At 49.4% G+C, this 23,969-nt stretch overlaps 2 protein-coding genes across 2 annotated transcripts; one reads left to right on the forward strand and one right to left on the reverse strand.

Annotated features, from left to right (window-relative positions):
* Nucleotides 1-18,160: 18,160 nt before the first annotated feature.
* PtA15_9A428 (uncharacterized protein) lies at nt 18,161-19,611 on the reverse strand (the record flags this gene model as incomplete). The annotated part of the gene is made up of 6 exons (XM_053172635.1): nt 18,161-18,174; nt 18,254-18,346; nt 18,414-18,803; nt 18,868-19,035; nt 19,098-19,288; nt 19,388-19,611. The coding sequence occupies 6 exons, from the start codon at nt 19,609-19,611 to the stop codon at nt 18,161-18,163; spliced, it is 1,080 nt and encodes a 359-aa protein (XP_053023856.1).
* A 2,327-nt stretch (nt 19,612-21,938) lies between these two features.
* On the forward strand, nt 21,939-23,180 carry PtA15_9A429 (uncharacterized protein; the record flags this gene model as incomplete). The annotated part of the gene is made up of 1 exon (XM_053172636.1): nt 21,939-23,180. The coding sequence occupies one exon, from the start codon at nt 21,939-21,941 to the stop codon at nt 23,178-23,180; it is 1,242 nt and encodes a 413-aa protein (XP_053023857.1).
* Nucleotides 23,181-23,969: the final 789 nt, after the last annotated feature.

A 23,969-nucleotide genomic window follows, 5' to 3' on the forward strand; every position in this document is an offset into this window, starting at 1 on the left:
GGCCGGTGGACGATGTCGAATGAAAAAAGCTGTATGAAGGAAACCCATCGCGTCATGGGCGGGTTAGGTAGGCTCGGGGCGTTGATCATCTCTATTAAAGAGTGCGCGTCGACCTGAAGCTCAAAATGTTGTCCCCACAGGACTGTTTGCAGTTTCTTCAAAACACGTGCAACGCCGCAAAGCTCCAGCTTGGGCTGGGAGTATCTTGATTCTACGTCCGAAAAAAGCAAAGACTCGTACAGAGCGGGCCAATCTAAGCCATTTGAATCCGTCTGCGTAAGGACCGCCCCTGCCGCATGAAAGCTAGAATCCACAGCTAGTTTGAGTTGACCCGCCTCTGGACCGTAAGTGATCTTAGCCAGCACAATATCTTGCCCAACAAGTGTCTTCAAACGCTGAAACACTGCTTCGCAATCATCCGTCCAGTCCCATTCCGAATCCTTACGAGTGAGTCGCCGCAACGGCAGGCAGATCTCCAAGAGCTGATGAATAAAGATCCGCACGTACACCACTACGCTTAGGAATCCGCGGACCTTAGATGGGTTCGACGGGGTCGGCCAGGTCATGATCTTGTTAACCTTAGTCCTTGCCATCCTACGACCTTCTTTACACACGACATGCCCTACAATCTCAAGCGCAGGGACACACGCCGCTAGCTTTGATGCGGAGACGGTTAAGCCCGATTCCTCAATGCAAAAAAGGACCCGCTTGAGAGTCGTCGCATACTCCCAGATGAAACGTCGAATTCCGGGATGCCAAGTCAGCCGCTCATTATTGTAATCAAAAACGGGGCCCTTGATGCCACCGTCATCAATTAAAATTCCCGCGTGATCCGGAATCTCATCTTGCAGTATCCAAACCATCTGTGCCTGATACACAGCCACAGAGTTCGTCGCTCCCTGTGGCAGGCGAGTGAGCTGGAACCGTCCAAGGGGTGTATCGAACGTCGTCAGTGGCCAAGAGATAGGGTCAAGGGCCCGCTCGTTGTAGCCGCCCATAATATCGCCCAACCCGTAGCAAGCTCGACCCGCGAATGACTCAACAAATTCTTCCGTAGCCGGCGGAATCCCGGCGTCTTTAATGGTCACTTTGTTGAGGGGTTGCAGATCGTGTACTACCCTCAACTTCCCGTTGCCCTTCAGCACACAGAAGACGGGGCTGGTGTAGCTCGAGGTGGACTGCTCGTAAAGTCCATTCTTGACGCGCTCCCGGATAATCTGGATGTACTCGTCGATTTTCGCAGCCGGTATAGGGATGCGCTTCTTTTGCCAGGGCTCATGGTCGACCACCGGAATAATGTACGGCATGCCGTACGAATCCTTGAGCAAGCCGCGCTCCTCTGGGGTGAAAGCAATTGACCGATTCCTCTCCGATAGCACGTTCTTGACCAAATTAAGCTCATCTGGTTTCAACCAGCCATCAGGGCCGAAATTAACAACTCGCAGACGCTCCTCCGTCACTCGACCACGCGGAATGAAGGGGCCGGCCAGTGATTTAGAAAGACCTCGGTAGGGATCACGAGAGAGCGGCGGCCTTCGAAGTGGGGGGTTCAACTGCTGAGGCATCGGCAAGTTGACTGGCTTCACCTTGCGCGCCACCGGCTTATACTTTGCTGCAAAGGTTAAGAAACCTTCCTCCTTCCATGCTTTGACCAAAGCCAACTGCCCGCCGAGCGTCAAACCCTTTTCCATCAATAGCCAAGTCCGATGCTCCTGTTGGTCCTCGAAGGCAGCCTTGTCTGAATAGGAGAAACCAAAAAAGCGTCCATTGCTCACGTATGTGGCACGAGGTAGGGCTTCGACTAGGTTGGGAGCATCACGCCTCGGAGGTGCACATTGGGAGGAACTTACTTTCCACTCCAAATGGCCTCCACGGTGGTGCAAAACTAACCTCGCCTCCTTCAATCGCCAAAGTCCAACGAAATAGTTTAACCTCATTACGGAGGGTCATTAGTTTTCCCTTGTTGCGGAGGCTCGGGAGTTTAGGCTCATCGCAGAGCTGAACTAGATTAATCTTGTTGCGGAGAACGCCATAGGACGTATCTAGTTTATCCTCGTTCCAGAGACTAGATTGGTGACTTAGTTTATTCTCTTTGCGGAGACGAGTAGGAGTCGAAACCGGTGCTAGTTTTTCCTCATTGCGGAGGCGTGCTTGATAGGGCGCAAGGCCAACTGGAATAGGGGAGCAAAACGGTTCGGTAGAAGGGCTCACATGTGTGGCATGTAATGTTTTCGACGACTTAAAAGCATCTTTCCCGGAGGTGCACAATTGGGAGGAACTTACTTTTGTTTCTCCCAACCTCCGCAGACCAACACCCTTTCCTCCTGAACCTCCCGCAAAACCATCGCCGCCCTCGGGCCTGCCTGGAGCCTGAACTGCATCTGAATTTTGAGAGGAGTCGGAAGAAACTTGAGAAGCCCTTAAAGAGCTGAAGGAAGAGACTGAGTTAACCAAAGGAAACGTTTTTTCTGAGTTTTTTGAGTTTTCTAATTGTTTTTTGGGTTTCTTGAGTTGATTTTCTTGATGCACATGTGAAGAGAGAGAGCAATAGCGCCCATGAGTCCCTAGAAGCACAGTTGATCCAGCGGCAAGATGTTGGGACTCTAGATTAGATCTGCCGCCTCCCAAATCAACCGGATCTACAAAAAATGTCGACCCTCCAAAGGGTCCTTGCGAGCCTTTCCTTTATGAGAAAGGACCGCCCTACGTCCATGCCCCGGAAACTCGCGCTCCCAGCGCCCGGAATCCACTGAACATAACAAGACCTCGATTTTGCGCCCAGTCGAATCAGGTAAAAGGATCCTCTCACCGACTTGATTGTCAAAGTTGAGAGTTGCGTTAAAATCCATCAGAAAGGGCCGGCCAAAGATGAGAGGCCCATCCATGCGCGTAATCCAAAAATGGCAGGAGCCTACGATGGTCTTGCCCACGCGAATAGGAACATCCTCGGCGACTCCTACTAGCTCGCACGCCTGGTTACCGATTCCGTAAACAGCCGAGCTAAAGTTCACGCGCGGGCTAATATTGAACTTATCAGCCATTGAATCTGAGATAAGATTCAACTGCAAGCCGGAATCTATCAGAGGAAGTGCGTTACTCTCCTTGTCGCCCACCAAACAGGGCATGTGACCCAGAGGACAAGAATAGAGCCTCATTCCGTCGATTTGTCCCTCCCCTTCTGAGTCTTCGGCCAGTGTCCCAGAAGCCACCTTCAGCTCCTCCGGCCCGACCTCCACGCGTCTTCGCGACACCCATTTCTTCATTCCTTCGGCCACCGACAGGGCCACCGCTAGCAACTCGGCCACAGTGACGTTAGGCACCGGAAGGTCAAACATCTTCCTGAGCATGCCATCCACCGCGTTAGGATGATCCTTTGAAACACCGTGTTCGAATCGCACCTTAGGGGACGTCCTAGGCGTAGCTGGCGCAGCTGGGTCGTCCTTCGATGTATCCTCAGTCAGAGGAGCCGAGGGAATCCGCTCGAATAACTCCGGTTCGGCGTCCATCTCTTCCGTCTCCGATCCAACTCTTGGAGCCGAAGCCTTACGCAACGGCCGCCGCGCCGTAGAGGGAGGAACTACAGGGGCCTTGAAAGGCTTAGGGACCTCGTGCTTCTTCCACCAAGGGGGAAAGTGTGGCACTCCCTGGAGAGTGCCAGACCGTATGTTCCTTTGGGAAGACTGTCTGATGTCAAATGTGTGAGCATGTGGGATTTAGGCTTCAAATATGTTGACCTTATGTTCAACTCAGGCTGATCTTTGATCCACTCCATGGTGAACATGTTGGTAATTGAGTTGAGGGTACCCCCACTTGATGCCTGGTACACCCTGGTATTCTACACTTAGTGGCGTGTTTCAGGAATCAATTTGAGACCACCTCCACTCAATGAATGGGTTGTAAAGTCATTGAGTGGAGATTCCCTCCACTTGATGACTGTTGGACAACCATTGATTGGAGGTTGTGTCCACTCAATGACCATATCTAAATTACCAGCCACCAAGTGGAGACATCCTCCACTTGATGACTGGTTTTTAATGTCATTGAGTGGAGGGATTCTCCACTCAAGGACTGGTGTGTATACTGGCTGTTGAGTGGGGGGGTTCCTTACTCGGTGACTGGTTCTACTGGCCATTGAGTGGAGACACCCTCCACTTGATCACAGTTCACTAGGCTGGGAAAATCCCAGAGCAGTGACCAGTACTGCATGTTGGTCATTGAGCCGGGCCTCTCCCAGCTTTAAGGACTGTATGTACTGTACTCAGCGCGGGGAAAGTCCCGGCTTGATGGAAAGTATGTGCTGTCCATCCTGCTGCAATTTTCCAAGCTGAGTGGCCAGTGTAGGCTGCCTACCGCGCTCGGAAAGGCTGACTAGATGACCCACATTTGCTGTTCATTGGGCCAGGGCTTCTCGCTGGATGACCAGTATCTACTGGTCATCGGATTTGAGCTTGGAGAGGCTGCAGATCAATGACCAGGGCATGATGCCTGTCAAGCGCGGCCTCTCTGAACTCGATGACCAGTGTGTGTTGGCCATCCAGTCGGAGAAGCCCTGGTCCGATGACCAGCACCTATTGGTCATTGTTCTGGGCTTGTCTGAGCTTGGTGAGCAGTCTGTACTGTCCACCAACCTCGGAAAAGCCAAGCTGAATGAACAGTATTTAGTGTACTGTTCATTGAGTTGGGGCTTTCCCAGCTCAATGACCAGCAAACAAAGGTCATCGAGCCCGTGTAAACAAGCAACTCGCCAATGTCCACCCTGATGTTCGGCCAAACATGACGGTGGACATAGCGACAAAAAAAAACACGCTCCCCGGGGACACCCGGGGATACAGAGCTGATCCCTGTTGCCCCGCTGCCACCGTAGTTCACTTGTGCCCAGATTGAAACTCCTGGAACACAAGCTTTTTTGGTGATTTGCAACACATATGAACACCATTTTTGCCACTACAAAATGATGATGATTTTGATTGTTCTGGATACAGCAGGTCAAAAGAGCATCATTCTTATCTTACACCTGGTGCTAATAATTACCATGTGATAAGAGCAATCAACCCCATTTTGTTGCACAATGGCCACGGACATAATGGTAGGTGTGATGAAGGTATGCTACCTGGAGGAAAAAATTGCCCAAAACAGTCAGGCAAAAGGTGCAAAGATGATCAATCTACAAGAAAAACAGTATGACCCTGCATGCTGAGATGTATTTCAGAGTTGACTTTTAACCTCAGATTTCAGACCAGCTATTGAAATCTTTCTCCTGCTGGTTCCAGGATCATCAAAATATTGATGCATCTATTGATATCCACCAATCTGCCCCCTACCCTCTGTGAAGCTTAATAATTTTAACCTCTAGCTGCTGCATTTTATCAGGCAGATGGAGGTCAAGTGAAGGAAAATTGTGCAATGTGTATTCACATACAAAAGGTGCATGGACCCAAATGAACAGCTGACCGCATGGCAAACTTTAGCCTGCATAAGTGGACCATCACTTGGTAAACATGGTTGGTGAAAAGGCCTCTTTGATTGTTCACATTTCATATTACAGGGAGGGAAGACAGGTTACAGAGGTTTTCCCAGCTTTGACACTGTGTGATACTCAAAAAAGAGAAATTTAATTTTACATAACTTTCCTCCCAATTGATGAAGGGAACAGGCATGGCAGAAATATCCCACAAGGATTAATCTACCAGTTAGCTGAGTCTTTGCGGTTGCTATAATTTACAGCTATCTTTCATTATGTGATTTTATGTGGGTTTTGATTGAAAAAAATCAGCCCTGAAAAATCTTCCTTCTCACTTGGTCAAGGACATCTTTGAGCATCAGGATAGTTACATTCTTGGCAAAACATGTTGTGAATTGAAGCTCACATCCTGGATTTTGTTTGATATGAACCAAACAGAAAATTTCAACTAAGATATTTCCATGTGTTGGAATTAGTTACAGATCATCCCGCAACCACTTCACCTACAGTTACACATCTGTTGGGAAGAAAATTGAACAAAGAGTTGCGACTCACATCTAACTCACATCAGACCATCTGACTGACAGAATTACGGCCTGGCACTCTCCAGAGAGTGCCACACTTTCCCCCCTGGTGTTCTTTGCTGGGTCTGACTGATACACTCCTTAGAATGATTGTGATGAAATAGCCGGAGGCTGCCATGGATCCAGAGATCCGCACGTTCTCCTGAATTCCGCCTCTGAAGCACTAGCAGTCGCGGCCTTCGGACTGTAGGATGCTACCACGTGTTGAATAGGACGAGAGTTGTCCACTGGGATAAGCGCTTTGTTCGGAAGAAAGAAACTGCCGCCGCGCTGTTCCACCAACTTAGCCTCCTTGTCTTTTTGCAGCTCGGCGCATCGACCAAGTCCGTGACCCTCACGATGGCAATAGTAGCAAACCATGGGTCCTCGCGGCGTTGACGGCCTCGCCTGAGCCGTAAACTTCTGCTCTAGTCGCTGTTTGAACAACTGCAGCATGCGTTCGATCTCATCCACGGTTGCGGGAGCCCTAGCTTGACTAGGGGTTTCCTTGGGGCAACGTTCAGTCTCCATTTTGAGCATTACATTGTTAGATTGCTTGAACGCATCGACGGGAACCAGAACCTTGGCGCGTGAGCTTTCAAAGGTAAGCGCCGTCTGACTTTTCATCACCTCTTCAACGGCTTTCTTCAAGATTTCAAAAGTTGGTAGCTTAAACCTGTTGTCCTGAGTAGTGATCATAGTCTTGTCCTTAATTAGTTGGTCACAAATGCGCTCTTGTAGGCTGAGCAAGAAAGACTGATAATACAACCGCTTGATTTCTTTGACGGAATCAATATGATCCTTGCGCAAAAGATAAGACTGAATCAGCTGCCAGGATTTCCGGAAGTCCTGGAAGTCCACCACCGATTTGACGCCTCCCCGGTCCTTCCACCCTTGAACCAAATCTTCCAAGTCCCGAGTTGTAAAGCAAGCAATATCTATCTTTCCCCAATGAGAAAGCATCGCCTCTCTGAGGAGCATCCAGTTGGGGGGGTCGGATCCATCTAGGGTCTCGACTACGTCCTTTACCTCCACGGTGCGAATGAAGAACTGCACCTGCTGAGCCATGTCCATCTCCGACGCGCCATCAAGTCGTGCTGCCAACTGATAGTCCGCCAAAAAACGCTCCACATTCGAGCCGTCAAAACCTAAGGACTTGTCCTGCGGTTTAATCTTCACCATCCGTCTGTCAGATGATTTTGACGCTGTTTTGGCCATTCCGAGAGAACCGCTAGTTGTCCTGAGAGATAGAAAGAAAAACGGACGATGTTCGAGGGCTCACATGTGTGGCGACGTAATGTTGCAAAAAAAAACTTTGCAGTAGAGAACCCGCGGAGGTGCACAATTGGGAGGACTTACTTCTATCTCCCAGTGCCTCCGCCGCTGAACCCTAAAAAAAAACTGAAACTAAAAAGAAAAGCAAAGACCGCCAAGCGTCTCTGACTGTCCAAATTGGCGAGACTGTAAATCTTGAGGTCGCTGGTTTGATCCCGGCTCGGGAGACCAAATGAGGAACTCTGGCCGGTGCTAAGCCGGCAGCAGTTTGGGGAGGGGAGAAAGGGAAAAGAAAAGAAACTTGTTGTATGCCCTCCGGGGTGATTGGCCGTGTGTGAGCGCAGAGAGAAACTTGAAGCGTTGGGGGGGATTGATTTTACGACGGCTGGAATTGCGCGTCGGTGGTGTTTGAGTTAGAGATGGAGCCGGGAATACTGCCGGCGGGGTTGTGATCAAAACCAGAAGTTGGGAGAGATCGGCGTTGCGGAGTAAACAAACTTAGAAGACGTGAGATTCTGGGAAGTACGGGCGGAAGGCGCCAAGACAATAAACTTTTTAACTTTGATGGATGACTGAAAATTACGGTTCAGACTAGGTCCATGCCGCTCCAAAGCCGGAGTTCGAACTGAACTCAAACTCTGGAGCTTGTGACATCTAACAGACAGCTCATCACAACCTAGCGCGCACGCGCGCGCTACAACAAGACAAGAAAAGACAGAAACAAAACAAACTAAAGACCAACCCTCCTTATCCAAAACCTATCCAACGCGCGCAGACTGAAATAAGAAAATAACCAAACATGATGAAAAAGAGAAGAAGAGAAAACAGGAACACAAAACCTTCAACAAACAAGAGAAAAGAAGAGAAAAGTAAACCTGAAACGCCTTGGGGATGCGCGCCACGCCGCGCCGTTGAATCTTGAGGAAGCCTTGATGTCTTGACTCCTGACGTCCTCCGGCGCGCACCATGCGCGGAAAAAAAAACTTGATCCTACGCGTGTACCAGATTATCCACCACAACACTGGGATGAGATATAGTGGCAGAAACACCCAGAAACTGCCGAAGTAGTGATATTTGGAAACTGATCAGACTGTAGCTGCTACATTTGGGGGTTTTGTGGTCAGCAAAGGTACATAATGAAACTTTGGGGGCTTTTCAACATTTTGGTAACCATATGGCAGAAGAATACCCACGCTGGGATGAGATATAGTGGCAGAAACACCCAGAAACTGCCAAAGTAGTGATATTTGGAAACTGATCAGACTGTAGCTGCTACATTTGGGGGTTTTGTGGTGAACGGAGGAACATAATGAAATTTTGGACGCTTGTCAACATTTTGGTAACCATATGGCAGAAGGATACCCACGCTGGGATGAGATATCGTGGAAGAAACACCCATAAACTGCCATGCAAAGTAGTGATATTTGGAAACTTATCAGACTGTAGCTGCTACATTTGGGGGTTTTGTGGTCAGCAAAGGTACGTAATGAAACTTTGGGGGCTTTTCAACATTTTGGTAACCACATGGCAGAAGAATACCCACGCTGGGATGAGATATAGTGGCAGAAACACCCAGAAACTGCCAAAGTAGTGATATTTGGAAACTGATCAGAGTGTATTTGCTACATTTGGGGGTTTTGTGGTGAGCAAAGGTACATAATGAAACCTTGGGGGCTTGTAAACATTTTGGTAACCATATGGCAGAAGAATACCCGCGCTGGGATGAGATATAGTGGCAGAAACACCCAGAAACTACCAAAGTAGTGATATTTCAAAACTGATCAGACTGTAGCTGCTACATTTGGGGGTTTTGTGGTCAGCAAAGGTACATAATGAAACCTTGGGGGCTTGTCAACATTTTGGTAACCATATGGCAGAAGAATACCCACGGTTGGATGAGATATAGTGGCAGAAACACCCAGAAACTGCCAAAGTAGTGATATTTGGAAACTGATCAGACTGTAGGTGCTACATTTGGGGGTTTTGTTGTCAGCAAAGGTACATTATGAACCTTTTTGTGCTTGTAAACATTTTGGTACCAATATTTTGGAAGAATTACCAGGCTGGGATGAGATATAGTTGCAGAAACACCAAGAAAGACCAAAGTAGTGCTATTTGGCAATTGATCAGATTATAGCTGCTGCATGAGGGATGTGACCCCAAATATAATATTTCTGGGTTTCATATGCAGAAACATTTCCCAGTGAAATTTTCTGAGGAAATATTCCTCATCAATCTGTGGTTGATAACAAAAGTAGATAAAAAAAGAACCTGACAAAAACATGCTAAACCATGGTAAACTAAATTCAAAAAGGCCTTCTATGCATGTAGCACTCCCAGTATCATATGCAATATCTTCAGGAAGTTCAACCAACCAAGTTTAGAATGAATGCAGGATGGTATCATGAGAGAGGTCAGGGGTCAATGTTTTTCCTTTTTTGAAAAAAAGTAGACTTGGAGACTTCTGATAACATCAATTGTGGATGTAAAAAAAATAAAAAAAAATTGGAGACCCCTCAGCTACCCTGGATTAATCCTAAAACTTGCATTTTCAGGAAGAATTGAATGGTGTATATAGAAATTCATGAATTTTATCAGGCAAAAACAAAAAAAGATTCCTGTGGCTTGAAGCTAACACAGGGGGAAGGAGAGAGATTATAGAAGAGTATTAAGGAGACATGGAACACAGACAAAGGTATCAACAGGAATAAAAATAAAAAAATGATCAATATAAATTGATCAATATACGCTATATTGATCAATATACGCTATATTGATCAATATACAACATCGCAAATTCATCCATCTTGGTAGTGACTGCCATCAACATTCCATCACCGAACGCCTCAACCGAACACCGTTTGTTCCACAACCACAACACCACCTCGATGAACCAATTCAATCAACAAGGCTCCTCCGGCAACCCTCCGGCGCTGGAGGAGATGTCCCACAACAACCTGATCCAAGTGATCCTCATCCTACAGCAAAACACTGCGAAACAACTCCTCGCGGCGCAGGAAGCGGCACAAGCCGCACAGGCGCAAGCTCGAGCCAAATTGAAGGCGGTTCAGAGCAAGCCCAAGCGGATGTGAAGGCCGCGCTGGACACCTGGAGCAAGAGTGTTATCCCAAAAACTGAGTCTACTCCGGCCCCACAACTTGCTCTGGGCCGCATCGATCTCCAACAATTCAAGATTTTGGACGGGCCGTGCTTCAAAGGTCCGTTTCAGGAGGTTGAAGCTTTCCTTCGCTGGATCCAAGCCCTACAGATTTTCTTTGCGACAAAATTGGTCATGCACGCGGAAGATAAACGTCTCATTGTGGGCGGACTCATCTCAGAAACGAACCTGCTCTTGTTCTACTCGAACAAATTCTCCAAATACAAAGGGAAGTCTTGTGAAGACTTCAAGGAACAAATGTTCCAATTCGCCCTCCCCTTCAAATGGAAGACGGCCCTCAAGCGCAACATTGCCCAACTGAAGATGGCTGAAACCGAAACCTTCCTGGAGTTCAGCACCCGCGCTCGGACACTGCAGAGCTTAGTCAATTTTGATAAACACTCGCTCGATGACTACGAACTAGCCGAGGCCGTGACCTTTGGCCTCCCAGAGGTCCTTCAAGCGAAAATCGACGACCATCAAACCCTACGATTGGCGAACTTCAAATATGGCGAGTTCAAAAACCGCACGAGTGGGTTCTACGCCAACCTGCTTAAGTCATCTGCCTTACAACTACGATGCAATGCATCCACCACCGCTGCCTCTGGCAGGATGGCGGACACGGTTTGGCGACTCCACACTTACTTGGACAGCGTGGGGCTGTGCCACTTCTGCAAGAAACACTGCGGGAGAGCCCATAGAGCTTGCCCCAACCCCATGGACAAGAGCCGAGTGGAGATACCGGCCTTGTTTGTCCCGCCCCCACCGGCCGCCCAATTGGCCGTCCCGCAGGCGTTGCAGGACTCAAAAACGAAGCGCCCGATTTGGACAAACTGTCCGCTTCTTGTCTGGCGCAAGTTGAAGGACACTTAGATGACTTGGCTCATGGATTTGCGAACTGGCACTTGACTGCCGTTGAAGACGACATTCAAGCAGCAGCTGTAGCGGGTGACCCGGATGCAATCAAAACGCTTGGTGTCTTGGAGGCCACACGAGACAACAAATTCATTCCTGAAGTCCCTCAATTCAACGAGGCCTGCGGTGCCATTGCCGAGGGCGGGAGCGCCAATTTGGAGAATACAATCCCTTCCACTGACTCAAAGGATACGGTCGCCTCCACCAATTCTGGACTGGCGGATTCCCCGGCCGACCTTGAAGCGGCCATCATTGATGCCGTCAATAAGCACACCTCAGACACATCTGCCCGCAAAAGGCCCTAATGGCGTGAGGCCGCCACCCTGCCGCCTTTATCCATCATTCCCCAAAACCTTTCCCACCGCCCTCGCCATACAAGACCATCAGCATTGTCAGCCCACCAGACCTCCACGCCTCAAACGCCCTGCGACTAAGAAGAACCGACCGCCCACGCAATCTGCTGCCCCCCCTTCCTCCCGATTGCCATCTTCAAGCTGGAGGGACCCTCCCCCCCATTTTTTTATAGGGGGGGAGACTGTGAAGCCCCCGCGTCCCGCGAGGTTTCACAAGGACAATCACAGGCACATTCCCCGCTCGACTATATCCTCCAGTCCTTGCACTTCTCCTAGCTGGCAGAGATCCCTGACTCATATCTCTCCCGGCTAGGTAAGCCGTTCCCCAGTTCCTTTTCTCCTTCCCTTGTCTCCTTCCCTTTCTCTATCCCTGGTTGTATGTACTCATGAGAGATCCCTGACTCATATCTCTCCCGGCTAGTGTTTTCCCCTTCTCCCTGAGCAATACATAGCCCCGTGAACCAGACTTCCCTCAAGGTTCACCCTCTGCGCCCCTACTCGGACAGACAGTGAAGGACCCCAAATTGGAGTCCTTACACGTGGCCTCTTACACTTTTTTTTTCTTGAACCTACTCCGCTCCGTTTTGTTTTGCCTGGACGACACGAACATCCCACGCCTGCGCTATGCCCGGAATGCCTACCTCAGACGATGGGAAAGCAACCCCTTCGCCATCGAACCCAAGAGGACCTCCCCCACGGGTTATCCTCATGTTAAAACTCGCAAACACCCCCTTACACGTCCTGATCGACTCCAGATCTGATATCAACCTCATCTCACCCAAAGCAGCGACGGCGACCAGCCTCCCCATCCGACCTCTACCCACCCCAACCCAAGTGAACCTGGCCTTGAAAACGAGCTCAGGATCCCCCTTCCTCCTACACACCTACACCATTGGCACTCTCACGGCCGATAACTCTCCCCTGGAGTTTGAAGCAGTCTTGCTACTGGTTGGACCGGTTGCAGGGAATTATGATGTCATACTCGGCACCCCTTTCCTGTACCGGTTTGACATTCTAATCTCAATCCGAGGACGCACGATCATACACGAACCGTCCGGGTTGCGGATTCTAGCCAAGCCTGTTCCCGATCTAGACGTCGCAGTGATTACGATGGACCCCCCAAAGTACGATTGTAAGGCGGCGGAGGAAGCCATTCTGCGAGAATTCCAAGACCTATTTCCAGCGGACATACCAGCGGTCTCCAACAAAGCCGAGGAAGCGGGCAGATTCACAGATGGCTCTTTCCCAAAGACAATGCAATTGGCCAGCTCAAAAGTCAGACATAGGATTATCCTGACCGATCCCAATGCCATCATCAACAAGAAGCAATACGCTTACCCCCGCAAACACCTCGCCGCCTGGCGAACTCTACTTTATCAACACCTTGACGCCGGCCGCATCCGCAGATCAACTAGCCAATACGCATCCCCCAGCCTGATCATACCAAAAAAAGACCCCACCGCCCTACCTCGTTGGGTCTGCGACTACCGCAAACTGAACAGCATTACCGTCCGCGACCGGTCCCCATTACCCAATGTCAACGAACTGGTCCGGATGGTAGCCACAGGACGAGTTTTTTCAATCCTCGACCAAACCAATGCTTTTTTTCAAACACAGATGCGGGAGGAAGATATCCCCCTAACAGCCGTGAAGACGCCCTGGGGTCTCATGGAATGGGTTTTAATGCCCATGGGCTTGACCAACGCTCCAGCCACACACCAAGCGAGGCTCGAAGAAGCGCTAGGCGATCTACTCAATGTTATTTGTGTCGTTTACTTAGACGAAATCGTGGTGTTCTCAGACTCGCCCAACAAACACAAAAAACATCTACGACTGGTTCTCAACCGCCTCCGCCAAGCACATCTGTACTGCAGTCCCAAGAAGACTCAACTGTTCAGGCAAGAAATCAAATTCCTTGGTCACTGGGTCTTGGCCGACGGGATCAAACCGGACAACAGCAAGGTGCAAGCAGTGCAAAACTGGCCCTCCTCTAAGTCGGCAAAGGGAGTGAAACAATTCTTGGGTACTGTCCAGTGGATGAAGAAATTCATTTGGGGCCTCCAGAAGTATGTTGGAACCTTAACGCCGCTCGCCAGCTCTAAAACTGACCAGAAAAATTTCAAGTGGGGCAAAAAAGAGGAAACAGCTTTCAATAACATTAAATGAATCATGACCAGTCTCCCGGCTCTACAAAACGTGGACTTCAACTCCGACGACCCCCTCTGGGTTTTCACCGACGCAAGCGGCGCTGGCCTGGGCGCTGCTCTTTTTCAGGGGGTTGAATGGAAAAGCGCATCCCCCATAGTGTACAAATCTCGCCAAATGTCACCCGCAGAGCAAAACTACCCAGTTCACAAACAAGAACTACTTGCTGTAGTACACGCACTACAGAAATGGAAAATGCTGCTTCTGGGCATGAAAGTGAATGTAATGACGGACCACCACTCCCTCACCCATCTCTTACGGCAGCAAAACCTTAGCCGACGACAAGCGCGCTGGACCAAACTCTTAGCCGACTTTGATCTTCATTTTGAGTATATCCGCGGCAAAGACAACACGGTAGCCGATGCACTTTCCCGGAAAGACTCCAACGGTGAAGCCCAGCCAGTCAATGCCAAAGATGTTGCCTGTGTAGCCGTGTTAACCAAAATGAAATCAACTCTGTCCAAAGAGCTGCGTCACCAAATTTTAACGGACTACGCACTGGACCAGTTCTGCCTCTTGGTACGACAAATCATGCCTCTACGAGACAACTGCGTCGAAGTGGACGGACTCCTCTTTATTGACGGACGCCTGCTTATCCCGTCAATTGGCAGCACCCGCAAAGAATTAATCACTGAAGCACATGCACAGCTCGGACACCTGGGATATCAGAAGACACTAGACGAACTACGTCTAGACTTCTTCTGGCCCCGGATGCCCGCAGACGTGGCAGAATTCACCGCATCCTGCTTGACTTGCCAGAAAACGAAGGCCCTGACCGCCGCTCCAACTGGAAAGATGCTAATACCCCCTGTTCCCCGTGTTCCCCTCTCCGACATCGCCATTGATTTTATAGGCCCCCTCAAACAATCCGGCCACTATGACATGATTCTGACGTGCACATGCAGGCTCTCCGGATTCACCCGCGTCATTCCCGTCCTCCAATCCGACTCCACCAAAAAAACCGCCACCCGGTTCTTAACTGGCTGGATCGCAACATTTGGCGCTCCCCAATCAATCCTCAGCGACCGGGACAAAACCTGGACATCAAAATTTTGGAAAACTCTCATGGAGAAACTTTGCATAAAGTTTCACATGACGTCAGCTTTCCACCCTCAAGCCGACGGCCGCAGCGAAAGAACCAACAAGACGGTCGGCCAAATACTCCGGACTACAACCTCAAAACGCCAGGGTAAGTGGCTGGAAGCCATACCTGCGGTGGAATTTGCCATCAACTCGGCAGTCAACGTGTCCACCGGGAAAAGCCCTTTTGAACTCGTGTTCGGACGACTGGCTCGCCTGTTCCCCTCCCCTGACTCGACGCCAAGCTCACTGCCTTCGCTAAACTCGTGGATCCGGTTGAGAGAAGGTAGTTGGGCGGACGCGCGGGACACCTTATGGGTAAGCCGCATTAAACAGGCAATCCACCACAACCGGAAACAAAAGAATCGCCAGGCACCATGGCACTTCTGGATTTGGCTGACTGGTGTGGACGTCACCAAACCGGCACTGACAAACTGAAGGAACAATACAAGGGCCCGTACCAAATCATCAACGTCTCCAATCACGGTCAGAATGTCAAACTTGAACTACCAACCAATGATAGGTGCCACCCGGTTTTTCACGTCTCAAAAGTCAAACCACTCATTCCGTCTTGACCTTCTTCCCCGGACTCCACTTCAAGACCGCCCACCGATCCCATCCCCAATCCTCCAACTACTCTTGGTGATCCCCCTGAAGCCAGTTTTATAGGGGGGGAGAATGTGAGCCCGCCTCCCGTGAGCTCACAAGGACAATCACAGGAATTTCACAGACCCAGTTCCGGCAGGACTCTTAGACCTTGACCGCCCGCACCCTCCTAGCTCAGCAGGGAAGGACTAACCACTTCCCCTGAGCTAGGTAAGCCTCGACCATTTCCTTCCATACCATCCTTGTTTCCTCATTTTTCCCTCTTCAGTTGTACATAGGAGGGAAGGACTAACCACTTCCCCTGAGCTGTCTCCCCTTTGCAATTCAGAGATACAGTGGTTCTAGAATCCCTCCAAGGCATAGCTGCCTTGTCCCTGCCCTGCACCAAACCAGCCCCGTGCCCCAGACCCAGAAAGATCAGCCCCAGACCCAGACCAGTGAAGAGGACCAACGTGGCCTCTTACATTGCTGTATCTAGATTAGCTTCTGTTGTATTTCCGCTTCTCTTCTTTTTCCCTCACTCATCTTGTCAATCATCTCCTTGCACCTCAATAGGTGCTTAGTCGTTTCTCTCCTCTTCCTTTGTGTCCCGTCGGCCTCCTTAGCTCACAGCTGTCATCTGGTGTTTCTCAGGTGCTTAGTTGTTTCTCTCCTCTTCCTTTGTGTCCTGTCAGCCTCCCATTAAGGCCTCCTTAGGGTCCAGATGGCCTGGCAGTAACCATCACCCACAGAAGCTCGGTGTCTCCCCTGCGACGACATAGTATAATCACTTCGAAGAGAGTGACAAGTCCGGTGTTCAAATCCCGGTGGACCCAACCCCTGGCCGCTACCACTTCCGCGCTTGGACAACTACACACCACCCATTCAACCTTCAACCCACTTATTAGTTGTCTTCTTTACATGTATAAAAACTTTTCAATTTCAACACCTGTTACCCAATTTAATCAGCCTGAAAAATGGTTGCACCCCATCCACCCCACAAACCCACATCACAACTCATTGTCCCTAGTTGTTAAGATTACCACATCCTCTACAGAACTTGGCCCCATAGAAACAAGTACTGAAAAAACAAACTACAAACATAAATAAAAAAAAAATGCTTGTAGGTAGATAACATCATATTCATAGTGTGCAATGCCAAAGGCAAAATTACACTTAAAAAAGGCCTCCTTAGCTCACAGCTGTCATCTGGTGTTTCTCAGGTGCTTAGTTGTTTCTCTCCTCTTCCTTTTTGTCCCGTCAGCTTCCCATTAAGGCCTCCTTAGCTCACTGCACAGCTGTCATCTGGTGTTTCTCACACACCTCCTAACTTAACTAATTAACAGTTTAACATTAAGCGGACCGCCGCGCCCACCAACAAAAAAAATGGCAGCATTTCTCCCTTCCCCCACCCCAAAAAAAAATACAGGTCCCAATGCACCTGGATCGCTTGGCTCTTTAAGCAATTGGCGCCGAGCAAGAGCCAAGCAATGACCAGCAATCATCGACTTGCTGCCTCCTTTTATACTTTTCCCCTATACTTCAATTCAAGCCGGACTCTGTTATTTAATTTCCTTTTCCCCTCCCACCTTGGCCCACATCCCCCTCCCCTTTTTCTTCCATTTTCATCTTTCCACATGCAATCAATCACTTGAAAACAGTTACCTAAGGTTCTTTTCAGAACTCTTAAAATCACCCCGAGTCATTTCCCTAGCCCTTCTCCAGGCTGACACCTTTTCCGGCGTGCCTCCGAGTCTTCCCGGACGCAATTGATCCCACAAAAATGGGAAATTGAGTTTCTTTTCAGAAGTTTCATCAACGCCCTCCGCGCACCTATCCAACCCGCTCTATAAAATCCAACTCCGGCGATCCGCGTATTCTGATTGGAGGAGGATGCCACCTTGGCATACCATAAAGGCAGCGTTTTAGGAAGTGTCTTAAATTAATGGTGAATGAATTTACACCAGCGATCACAGGGCGGCGCAGCCGCCCTTAAACGCTAGTCCCTCTAGTGGAGGGCGGGACGCCGTCCCGCAGGAACCCTCCGAAAGAGGAACTTGCAATACAGGCTGTGTCAACCCCCCGCGGGAGCACAATCCTATTGAGGCTCTGGTCTGACATCGCAGACAATATTTTTGTCTTACCCTGTCTGTTTTTTGTTTTTGTTTTTTTTGTGCCATCCTTTTCCCCAGGTTTCTGCATCTTCAAGGCTGAGTTCACATCTCAACTCGACCAGATAGAATCGAAAAGCTCCGTTTTCGTCATTGGGAGGGCAAAGCTCTGACTCTGCTGAACAAGATATACAATCGGCCATTTATAATTCCGCGACACAGAGAAAGACAAGTCGTTAAACTCAATAAAATGTTTTGGCTGCGAGCAGGAGAGATTTAATGTTACAACTTGATGCCAGACATCATAGAAAAGTGAGTATAAGCTGCGCAAGAGGTACATCAAAATCTAGTACATTTCAGAGAGGCATAGGATTAGCACCTATGCTCTCCAATGTTGAATAGCCTATCGGAAGTAAAGACGTGGCAGGACACAGATCCTCTCTAGAAATTGGATTTCAAAATCGGAGGGCTGTGAAGATAAGAAGAAGCCCGAGGTTAGAACACTTTTCACTAGTAAACCATGGCGAGAGCTAAGCGGCAATGCAAACCATCGTGGATTCCGGCTTCGTATGCCTCCTCTTGCCTTTCTTCTTCGTGTCGCTCATGTTGGTGCCATTCGTGGTTCGCGAAAGCTCCCAATGCTATTTTGCCGTACAAATTAACACCACATCAGTTGAATTCTTATCACATACCGCTGTTATGACGCACCTAAGCCACCTAACACCCCAAGACCAGCTCCGAGCATGCCTTTCTTTTTCGCATCAGGTGCTGGTGGTGCATTGGCCATAGGATTCGCCGAAGGCCCTCGTTGAGGCGCAGGGGCGTATCCACCAGCAGGGGCATTCACATCTCCTGGGTGACCATAGCTTCCGGGAGGTGGAGCATTAGCCGGTGGTGGGGCGCCATAACCATTTTGCGGAGGATAGTTATTGGGGGGAGGGCCATAGTTGTTAGCTGGAGGCGCCCCGTAGTTGTTCTGAGGAGGGCCATAGTTATTTGCTTGAGCGGGGCCCGATGGCGGCCCGTAGTTGTTGGGAGGAGGTCCCCAATTAGATAAAGGGGCTGGCTGGCCGGTTGGCGCGGAATAGACATTCTGGCCTACCAAGAAGCAAAACTTTGAGCTTCAATGATTTGGAGGATTTCACGGTAGCCAGTAACTTACCGTTCTTCTCTGCGGGATTCTGCCCACCAAACGGAACACTGCCACCCGGTTGAGGGGTTCCTTGAGGTTGACCATAATTGTTCGGGGGGGCACCCCAGTTTCCATTCGAAGTAGGGACTGGAGCTGCCCCGTAGCTCCCCATTGGGGGTCCAGGTGGGCCATTCGGGCCTAAGGACGCAACAGAGCTTTTAGATTCAGTGGTATGCAACAGCAACTGAACGCAACCGTACCATCTTTGTCTGCGACTTTCTGATCAGTGGGAGGAAGGGCTGCCGCAGAAGGAGGTGGGCCAGCAGGGGGAGCGTATTGAGAACCTGGTGGGGGTGGGACCGGGTTCGGAGGGGTCCATTGGGACTGGGGTGGTTGGACTAATGTGTTGACATAATACCAGGCATTGTACTGGGCATTCCATTCTTTTCTCCTATAAGTTCCAAAAGCCAAAATTCATGTGATTTAGTTGCTTGCTCGTCAGTCTCGAGTAGTCACAAGTGAGTTGACTAGTCATCATAGCGGAACTCACCAGCCATTAGGGAGTGGTGGTTCACCATTTGGAGGTGGCGGTGCGCTCCAACCACCCCCTCCGTTCGGAGGTCCGCTTTGGTAGTTTGGTTGGCCTGCAGGTCCAGATTGATTATTTTGGGATCCTTGAGTCGGAGGCGCCCCACCAGGATTTCCAAGTGATGGTCCGTAATTGTGCTGATAGCCTGGAGGAGGTGCGGATTGATAGTTTTGATTGTAAGCCATGTCTATTGCTAAATTTTAAAGGGAAATGATTTTATAGTTGCTCCAATCAAGATGACCAATTCGTAAGCTTGGGAGAGAAGGGGGTGGAACAAAACCGCAAAAGATGGAAAGCAGCCCCGGGTTCATAAGGAATAAGGCACCACCGACTCCCGTAGTGCAGCTTCATTGCTACACATTTACATAAATATGTAGTCCACGCCAGTAGATCTGATCACCGCATCCCCAGCAGATCCCATAAGTAGAAAGAAACCTATGGGAAATGTGGCCTGGGAAGTTCGACCTAACGACCAACAATTGATACCAGCAGTCGCAGCGATTCCCATTCAGCACTGTAGGAAACAAATGAGTCCCGAGATAGGCAGCAGCTCATAGCCAACGCTAAAGTAGTAAAGCCTACGAAGCTTTGATACGTTGATCAATTGCTTCCTTGAGCCCTATCCCCAGGACGTAAAGAGCAAATATGTACATACATATAACAATCAATGGTCTGAAGGCATTTGTTGGAATAAGGCAGCTCCTTTGAAATGTTATGTAACCTGGAAAACCACTACACAGCCTTACACAGCTGAACAAAGCCCCCCCAGGCCTTCCCGTGGGTGCTCGCCGGCAGGCGACGTTTCGCTTGCACGGGATTGACCTTGGGCCACTTTCACCGGTTGCCAAAACAACATGAAATTTTAACGCAAGTTTTCTTGGTCTTTTTCGTTGGTAGAAATTAGGCACATGTTTGAATACAAATTTATAAAACAATCAAAAACATGAAATCAAATGGAAATCTTGCAAAAGAAATTGAGAGATTTACGGCCAAGACTGTGAAATGTCTCAGAGTGAGATACAAAAATTATTATCAGAGGTATTAACACCATGGTCCAGTCCATATTCAAGATGGACGGTCTGCAAGTTCGCAATGTCCACCGTTGACTGGGTGAATGTTGGTTCAAGTCGCTGGTGTTTGCGGGAGCGTGGACGCTCTGGGCCTTGACTGTTCTTGGGGGAGCCTGTGAGGAATCAGTGGTGGGCTATGTAGCAGTGTATCGGAGCTGTTTTTGGCGGTAGAGCTTCAGGCTTTTTTTCGCAACAGCAATTTGCGCATGTCTGAAGTGAATGACTGCGGCCGACGGGGAGGTCCAGCCCACAGTTTAATCATTAATGCCTTTGGCAAGCCGGTGTCGGCGGTCAAGCCAACAAAACACACGCGGCGGGCCCACACGGCGGTCAAGCCGACTCGCGACCGGCCGCATCACAGGCGAAGCTAACCGCGGCACCCGAGCCTTCCCGCAACAACGCGGGCCTTTTTCTTAGGTATATCATGTGGGCCCGGGAACCTACACCTCGACGGCCACGAGTCGAGGGTCGTATGGTGTGCACTCTCACGGAAAAGCAGCAGAGGATGTGCCGGTCACTAAAATGTTTACAATCCAATAAGTACAACCGGTGAATCCAACTCAAGCTCATACACGCGAGCCGGGAGCTAGGGACATCATAGCCGATGCCAGAGGATGCCAGCCGCCTGCCGCTGCACCTCGGCACGATTTATGAACTGCCTTTGTGCATAAATATCTAGATGGGGCTAGATGGTTACTTTTAACTTTATTATGTATTGAGGTATGTAGCAATTTGTTCTGGTAAATACACCGCCGTATACACCGCTGTTGTACAACAGCTAAGGGAAACCATGAATTGTTCACTTGGCATCACCTTCAGTTGTACATATTGCGCCAGTCTCTGAACTGATCAGCGGAGGACAGGATGCCGAATGTCGAATCAGGTGGTATCCGGTGATAATGCGACTGGTTCAATTGAAACCAGGTCTTGTGATGTCGACTACTAGTCCAACAGTGGTTCATCACGCGTCCTTCAGCCTTTCTATAAGCACAACGCGCCTGCTTGGTTGATAAAGCCGCCGCCAGAAGCACTTCGGCGCTGCCCGCACGTCCTTTACCTGCCCACCGAGCTGCTAGCCTTCTGCCAGACCATCTCATCCTGATACAAATTTCCATCGCGTCTCGTCCGGCCACACCCTCCAGAAGGCTGGGATTTCAATCCACAACCCCAGCCCACTCCGCATCACTTCACATCTACCTCTTCTCATAGGGATTGACTGAGTTGCTGTGAGTCACGCATTTCTCTTTATAGCCCTGCTTTGACCCCAACTGATCCTGCCTTCAACTATTTCCTAATTCTGTGACCGGACAAGCCTAGTTCTTTCGTCCAAAAACCAACCACCCCTCGAACATTTCCATAACTTGTCACATTACCTCATCCCGAAGCCGGCTATCGGCTCACTTTCCACGCAATCTTTCTAATCCAATTTTTCAAAACTGCCGATGGCCTACAACAATCACAAACCAAGGCTTTCATATTCTGTATCCAAGCTATCAAGCTCGGTGACCCATCAGTCGGCAAATCAGGAATCCAGCCATAAAACCCACATCCCCCGAGCTGAGGGTAGCTGGGTTGCCCTCCCCCCATTACCAGAAGGCGCATTCCACCCGTTTTCTTCGGCTGTCCAATTTGTCTCCACGACCTTGAAGCCTCTCACTGAGCCCTCGATTGCTTATCCAGCTGGCCCGTTACCCAACCATCTTTCAAGAGCAAACAGTCTTCTGTCCTCATCAACATCCCGGCTCAATGGTCTTTCAGCTTCTAATGCCCGTGCATCATCAGCCAACTCAAATGGAGGACTAAAACGTAGCCGCACCACAACATCGTCCACCCATCCGACATCCATGAGCCGGAAAAGAAGTAAATCTGACTTTGGTTCTTCGAGCCACCGGCCAGGATCAAGCGATCAGCCGTCGCACGAAAAATTCCGTTCCGTCATCCCGGGTGGCAAAACCCAAGGATTTGGTTCATCATCATCGCTAGCCCATCTTAATGCGGCCCGATCAACGCGCCAACGCGCCCGTACTCCTGACCTTCATACCCCCGCGTTATTAATCCGTCAGAAACAGCGGCTTGCTGAAGCTTCGACTGACTTTTTGGTGCGACGAAATGGCTCTAATTCTTCTCCGTACCCGCAATACAACAACGCCGCAGTCAGATCTTCAACATCGCTCAAATCGTCCGCGTCGGTCGCTTCGATCGGTACGCTATATCCTTCAAGATCAAGAGCACATAGTCAGCTCAACACGATTCCCTCCGAACAGCAAGAAGAGGATCATCAACTCGGGCCAGTACGAAGGACCTATCTAGGCGGGGTGGGCGTCTATCTCAATAATTCCCAAGATGAAGACGATCATAGCCAGGATGAGGACGAGAGCCCGCAAACGAGTTCAGTCGGCCATTCCAGACTGAAACCCAATCTGACCATTAACGTCGGCCTGTGCAAGAACGGACCGGAACTATCGAAGAACACGAGCAACTGGTACAATCGTCTTTTGCTGTCGCCTCTGTCTTCCGCGGGCTCCTCGGTATACAGCTTTATTATGAATAGCGCGAGCCCATTGGTCACGTCAAATTCAGATGACCCTGAGGAAGTACACGAAAGGGATGACGGCGCTTCAGAGAAGGACTCAATCACTAAGGCTGCACCTTCTCGGAAACAATCTTTCCGACGTCATAAGTAGCAGGATCACTTCCCGACATCGGCAAAAGTAGCAGGTTCACTTCCTGCCATCAGCAATTTATGAGTCGATCTGCCATACCGGATCTCGCCCGCATTACGATATTTATTTTCCCCCTCCTCTCTGACACGCTGGCACAGAAGCCCGGAGCTCTATTTGTTTGGAACCTCACTTTATCCCAACACTTAATTCACTTTTTTCTTCTTCTTATCCACTTCGATCCGCTTTCCTTCAATTTTGCTTGCATCAATCGTTTCTCATCCTCGATCCGCTCTATTCTAATCTTGCTTGCATCATTCGTCTATCCCCACTTCCGTTCTGGATTGTCTCAGCATTCAATACAGACGAATTCTAATATTATTGCCTCTCATTTGGCTTCCTCAATTTTTCTGTTTTGATCAATACTACTGTTTTTTTCTTGACTCTGAAGAGTCCCCATAATTTCATTTTTTTGATTGATGCCTATGTAAAATTTGTATTGAATTTTTTGTACGTAATAGGGGACAAAAGCATAGGATTTATCAGCTGGAATGATTTCCAGGTGAATGTAATGGATGGCTCCTCCTATGGATTGTCGTAATATCGGAGCCCTTTTCCATGAATTGCGAGATCTGGAGACTCTTGACAAAATAAAGCTTCAGCTTTTTAATTCAAAAACGCAATTGAATGGAAATAAAAAACACAAGGGAATTGTTGCGATTAGAAGAAACAATTTATGGCGCCAGGTCAGGCTCGTTGACCCAGTCTGTTGATAACAACTCTGGTAAGTTGATGGGACCCGAAGATCATTTC

Source organism: Puccinia triticina, chromosome 9A (genome assembly GCF_026914185.1).
Source record: "Puccinia triticina chromosome 9A, complete sequence".
NCBI classification, from domain to species: domain Eukaryota; kingdom Fungi; phylum Basidiomycota; class Pucciniomycetes; order Pucciniales; family Pucciniaceae; genus Puccinia; species Puccinia triticina.